General features: G+C 46.6%; 1 protein-coding gene across 1 annotated transcript in view; it reads right to left on the bottom strand.

The window, feature by feature from the left end:
• Window positions 1–2,178: 2,178 nt before the first annotated feature.
• Window positions 2,179–6,592, bottom strand: part of CRKL (CRK like proto-oncogene, adaptor protein) — a 37,371-nt gene continuing 32,957 nt past the window's right edge. The window contains exon 3 of the mRNA XM_003806883.5: window positions 2,179–6,202. Coding sequence (XP_003806931.1) covers window positions 6,068–6,202 — 135 coding nt within the window. The 3' untranslated portion in view covers window positions 2,179–6,067. The remainder of the gene's footprint in view (window positions 6,203–6,592) is intronic.

The raw sequence follows: 6,592 nt of genomic DNA, 5'->3' as shown, positions 1-6,592 counted from the left end.
GGCTGAGGCAGGAGAATCGCTTAAACCTGGGAGGTGGAGGTTGCAGTGAGCCGAGAATACACCACTGCAGAAGACACTGTCTCAAAAAAAAAAAAAAAAAAAAATTGAGATCCTACTATGTCTCAATAGGTGTCACTATGTCGACCGTGCTGGAGTGCAGTGGCTATTCGCAGGCACAGTCATAACTCACTGCAGTCTGGAACTCCTAGGCTCAAGCAATCCTCCAGCCTCAGCCTCCAGAGTAGCTGGGACTATAAGAACGCACCACCGCACCAGGCTCTAAAGGTAGTTTTCAAAGATGTCTCTGGAGTATTGTTTCTTCCAGAATGATGTGACAGTTTTGATATTTCAAGACAGACTTCTCTCAAATTCAGCAGAAACCTGAAAGTAGGAACCAGGGACATTTTAGCCTCATAGTTCCATATATATATATATATATCCTGGGCCAGGCACAGAGGGTCATGCCTGTAATCCCAGCTTCTGAGGAGGCCAAGGTGGGAGGATTGCCTGGGCCCAGGAGTTGGAGGCTACAGTGAGCTATCATCTTACCACTGCACTCCAGCCTGAGCAAGACACTGTCTTAAATAAATTTTTAACTTTTTTTTTTTTTTGAGATGGAGTCTCACTCTGTCACCCATGGGGCTGGAGTGCAGTGGTGTAATCTTGGCTCACTGCAACCTCTGCCTCCCGGGTTCAAGCAATTCTCCTGCCTCAGCCTCCCGAGTAGCTGGGATTACAGGCACCCGCCACCATGCCCAGCTAATTTTTTTATTTTTAGTAGAGACGGGGTTTCACCATCTTGGCCAGGCTGGTCTTGAACTCCTGACCTTGTGATCCAAAGTGCCTCAGCCTCCCAAAGTGCTGGTAAATTTATTTTTAAGACAGGGTCTCAGCTGGGCGCAGTGGCTCATGCCTGTAATCTCAACACTTTGGAAGGCTGAGGTGGGTGGCTCACCTGAGGTCAGGAGTTTGAGACCAGCCTGGCCAACATGGTGAAACCCCGTCTCTACTAAAAAATACAAAAGTTAGCTGGACGTGGTGGCACGCACCTGTAATCCCAGCTACTCAGGGGAGGCTGAGGCAGAAGAATTGCTTGAACCCGGGAAGTGGAGGTTGCAATGAGCTGAGGTCACACCACTGCATTCCAGCTCTGGGCAACAGAGCAAGACTGTCTTAGTGGGGGTGGGGGCGGGGAGGGCGGTGAGAAGGATCTTCCTCTGTCACCCAGGCTGGAGTGCAGTGGTATGTCAGCTCACTGCAACCTCTGCCTGCCAAGCTCAAAAGATCTTCCCACCTTGGCCCTCCCTGCACAGTAGTTGGGACTACAGGCCTGCATCACCATGCCTGGCTAATTTTTATATTTTTTGCCGAGATGAGATTTCACCGTGTTGGCCAGGCTGGTCCTGAACTCCAGATCTGCCCATCTCGGCCTCCCAAAGTGCTGAGATTACAGGCATGAGCCACCACATCCAGCCATAATTTTAAAAAATGGCTTCCTGAGGTTTTACAAGAAAATACGCACCTCAAAATACACAAATAGGCATGGGAATAGAGTACAGGTGAAGTGAAAGATAAAATGTACTGAGAGCTGGGAGTAGGAGAGACAAGGCCCTGGCTGAGGGGGTGTCAGTGGGCCTCCCAACACCTCAAGCCAATCCACTTGGAGGTCTCCTAAAGTTCATCAGGAGAACCACCTACAGCCAAGAACAGAAAAGGATTCAAGAAAGCCGCACAGATATCATGCCCTGACCTGCAATGAGGCTGCTCACTTCCCATGACTTCTGCTTGATACCATTCAACCCTGGTTAGCTCATGCTGAAGAAATATTTACTAGAAGCCTCAGATATGGGTGCCTAGAAGGAAAAAGATCCAAGTTCTCTGTGGTGGTGCAACCTGTGGGAACTATTGCCTCATGCTCAGAAGGCCAAGCACTAGGCTCCCATACAGTACCTACAAGACAGACACTCTGGGAGGCAGATTTTTTCTCTTTTGGAGGGAGACCCCAGGTGCTCTCCTCTGGGTGCCCGAGTGTTGGAATGGGCGGATGCCAAGACTTCATTCTAGCTCTTGGTCAGCAGCAGCACTAAGGGGTCTCTGAGAAGCATCAGAGATTTCACCACTGATGAACTGCCAGGAGGCTAGTGGGGGCGGACTGAGGAGACACTGAAACACCGAAGCTGCCGCCACCACCGGCTGATGCAAGTTTTATTGAGACAATATACAAACAGGCCATGGAAACAAGGGTTTTGATGCTGGGACCAGTAACGTAAAACGGAATACAAAAATAAAAAGGCACTAATCTGTTAAGAAAAGACACTCGATGTATTCTAAGAATATAAGTCATTTAATACTGTTAATTTTATAGCACAAAATAAAACAAGCTATGATCCCCAAAAATAATTTTAAAAGCTTACACAGAAAATATTATTGCCTGAAGTTTATGATCTTTAAGTTACAGGTCAAAAGAGTTTTATGTTGTTGTTGTTTTTGTTTTAAAACACACAGTGAAGACCGTCTAAGAAGCAAGGCCACTGTTCCTCCTGTAGGGACAACGATCCTGTCTCAGAGACCTGTCCTTCTGCTCCTTTAGAAAACAGAACCAGCACAGTGTCCACACCTACAGCAGTTACTAGGGGCATAGTCCTCCGGTCGCAGAGGGTGGAGTTGAGGCAGAGCTCAGTGGTGTCCACAGAAAGCATTAGTCTTAGGTACTGTGTTAAAACAATCAAGAATTCATTCATGTTTAAGAGGTTAATAACCATAATATTAAAGGATTAAATTATAAACACCTGGCAAAAAACCACATCATCCCTTTTCAAAAATAAAATGTTCATATTCCTCTGAGCAAACATCACAAGAGCAGTGGCCATCTGCCTCAGGCCTGCCTTGTCTGTAAACAGCTGTAAAGGAAAGCTAGCACAGCGCCAGGGACACATGAGCTCCCAGGAGGGCACAGCTGTCCTTCCCTTTCAGCTTTCCAAACATGAGCACAGAAGGTGTCTAGTCTGGGTGACCAAAGTCCTCAAACGGCAGCCGGTCAACACATCGTCTTCCTCGTTAACCATGTCGTCAGGTGGTTCCACACAGCACAGACATGGCTGACTCCTGTACCGCAGGTCCTTCCCGGGATACACAAGTTTTTAACCAGTCAATGCCCTCTAGTACGTAATTTGTTTCCTTCCCAGGTGAAAAACCATAGTGAGTTAATTTAACATCCAAATATTTCTTTAAACATGGTAGAGCAGAGCAAGTAGCAGTTATGAACACCCACCCTCTGGGTCAGATGTGCACTGCTCTATGGAGCACAACAGTCTTCCCAGACCAGTGGGGAACCCAGGCACGAAGCTGAGCTGAGGCAGCAGTGCTGCATTCATATGTTTAGTGTGAAAAACAGAGTATCCCTGCCTCATTAAAAAAACTGACAAGGTTGTAAGTCAGTTAAGTTTTACTAGTTTTGGCACATATCTGGAGTGCAGAACTCAAGCTCGCCTTGTTTTGAGCTCTGAATCTCCTGGCAGCCCTGGATGCCATTTTCATGGGCTGAAGTAATGAGCTGATTAATTATAAAACCAAACCACAGGTATACTCTAGGTATATCTGATTCTGAAGTGCGCCACACAAGGTGAGTCGGGGTATTGGTCAGTAGACAGGGCTGAAAGGAAACCTTGCTTTCCAAAATGGCCACAGACTTCTTGCACTCTGAGTCAACTGCTGTAATTCAAAGGTGTCAAGCCCTTCAGCTAAATCTGGTTGAAAAAGGCCTAAGGGTCTGTGCCCTCCTTGAACAAGGCACACATTCCTCCCTCTGTTGGAAACTCCACTCATGGCTCAACATGGGCAGGGATGAACCACGTCACTGGCCAAAGGGCAAACACTGTTTCTAGGCAGAGTCTGGGGACTCTGTGATATGTCTGCCACTTGTGGGTGCTACGCCAGGCCTGAACCCAAAATAAGCCAACCTGACACACCTAACCAGAAGCGGCAACTGCCGCAGACCGTGCAGAGCAGGAGGCGGTCACCGTTCTCACTGGCAAGGAAGGGCTGATCTCCAAGGCTTTTAGAGGAAAACCACAGATGGGAAGCCATGGTGATAGTTTTCCCAAATGACCATTAATTCTGTCTCAGGAACACTCTCAAGATTCATGAATACAGCAGTTATCTGCCTGATGGAATACTGATTTAAAGAAAAATTGAAAAATGGCTGTTCTGCTGGTTCTGTCTCCAGAATGCATTGCTCTAAATCTCAAAACCTAGGAACCTCCAGACAGGGCCACAGTCACAGCAGATGCTCAGTAAATGAAAGCTACTCATTAGGCTGTTGCTACATTTCTAGGTCTGCTGTGTTCACTATGAGCTGAGGCTTTTCTTTACCAGGGTCCACAAGGGAGAGCAGACTGAATTGCACAGGGTTCCCAGAATTCTAGTCTGCTATGTGCAGCAGATGATGGATGAACCACACGTATATACCAGTTGGCTTGTATGAACAGGCCTCTTTTAGCTAACAGGGAAATGCTTTAACATCAATACACTGATAAGTGGTTAATGATAAACTAGTTAATGGTCTCCCTAGTCACTAAAACACTAAGACATCAAATACATTAACGAATTTCCAGAGCTTGCATTTCCTTTGCTTGGGAGCATCACAGACACTTACTTAGACTGTGAGACCAGTATGAGCAGCACCAACTTTCTCTGGCAGCCTGACGAGATTGGGCCTGGGCACGGACATCTGGGCTTCAGTGAGTGGAGTTGAACGATTCATTAATGAGTCCAACGATTCTATGAACAACCCCACTTTTTAAGGAAGTTTAAGTCTTAACCTTAAAGGGGTACATTCACTGAAAAGCTAAACAGAAAACTGGCCAAGTGCCCTCCAACCCACTGCTCTTATCACTGGCAAAACAAGGTAAGCAAAGGTTTCCCTAAAGTACCCCCAACTCTGATGCTTTTTAAAACAAAGTAATCCAAGGGGCTGTGCACATAGCATGGCACACCATAACTGCATTATTTTGTGTGTTGTCTGCTACATGGCAAAACAAGGTACTACTGGCAACCAAGACAATAAAGGCCTCTGCTTCAGGGTTGTTCTTTTCAGATTCCTTTAGTTACAGCAGCTTCAGTTTAGAAGCTCAGAGGCATGAGTCATTCCTTGCACTATCATAAAAACCCAACCTGCTACTTAACCTGTTTAGAACACACAAGTCTAGGCCAGGCGCGGCGGCTCACGGCTGTAATCCCAGCACGTTGGGAGGCTGAGGCGGGTGGATCACCTGAAGTCAGGAGTTTGAGACCAGCCTGGTCAACATGATGAAACCCCGTCTCTACTAAAAATACAAAAATTAGCTGGGCGTGGTGTGCGCGCCTGTAGTCCCAGCTACTCGGGAGGCTGAGGCAGGAGAATCGCTTGAACTCAGGAGGCGGAGACTGCAGGAAGGTGAGATTGCGCCACTGCACTCCAGCCTGGGTGATGCAGCGAGACACCGTCTCAAAAAAACAAAACAAACAAAACAAAACAAAAAAAAACCCCACACAAGTCTAATTAATTAGTTTTCCAAAACCAAACCAAAACAAAAGAAAAAAAAAAGCCAGATTTTGGAGTTTTAGGACAGAATTCTCTCTTCCTTAAGGTTCACTTCCTGTTGTCCAAAGAAAAGCAAGATGGCAGCTAAGCCACTGCTTTGTGGAACAGCAAACATGCAGTATCTCGCCATGGCCTCAAGCTTTCTCTGGTGAACATGACAGAATCAGTCCCATGTACAAACGGGCAGCAATGAGAAGGAAGACCCTTTCCACGTCAACTTCTCTCCACTTGTGTGCTTCCATCAGTATTTCCAGTTTATGATCCAAAAGAACTCTAAAATCGGCTACTCTTTGACAATACGACTATGATACAAACGTCAGGAGGCAGCCGCTGTGTGCATTCCAAATGTGTGTGCGACTGCCAGTCTGCAGAAAGCTGGACTTCGGCAATGCAGTGTGACTTGCCTATGAGAGAAAATGCTTTCCCACTTCAAAGGAGACTAGGACAGGCAGAACAACAAAGCAGCAGGAAACAGGGCAACAGCAATCACTCGTTTTCATCTGGGTTTTGAGGGTCAAAGATTTTGACGTGCGTAAAGGGGAAAAGCCCTTTGCGCCCATTCACCTCGCCTTCCCACTGGCCATTTATATTCATCCTTGTGACTTTCACGATGTCACCAACCTGTATGGATGAAGAAGACAAAGTTAGCATTTCTCTGCAACAAGAAAAAGACAGTTTACATTAAATCACAAACACTACCTTATCCAAAGGGCCCATACATTATTATTTAGACACAGGGTCTCACTCTGTTAGCCATGCTGGAGTGTAGTGGTGAGATCCCTGCTCAATGTAACCTCTAACGCCTGTGCTCAAGTGATCCTTCCACCTCCACCTCTTGAATAGCTGTGACTACAGGCGTGCACCACCATGCACATTATTTTTTAATTTTTTATAGACGGGGTCTGTCACCCAGGCTGGAATGCAGTGGCACGATTACAGCTCATTGTAACCTTGAACTCCTGGGATTACTTGAGGTCAGGAGTTCGAGACCAGCCTGGGCAACATGGTGAA

This window comes from Pan paniscus, chromosome 23, assembly GCF_029289425.2.
Source record: "Pan paniscus chromosome 23, NHGRI_mPanPan1-v2.0_pri, whole genome shotgun sequence".
Taxonomy (NCBI): domain Eukaryota; kingdom Metazoa; phylum Chordata; class Mammalia; order Primates; family Hominidae; genus Pan; species Pan paniscus.
This window is presented reverse-complemented; position numbering and strand designations above follow the sequence as displayed.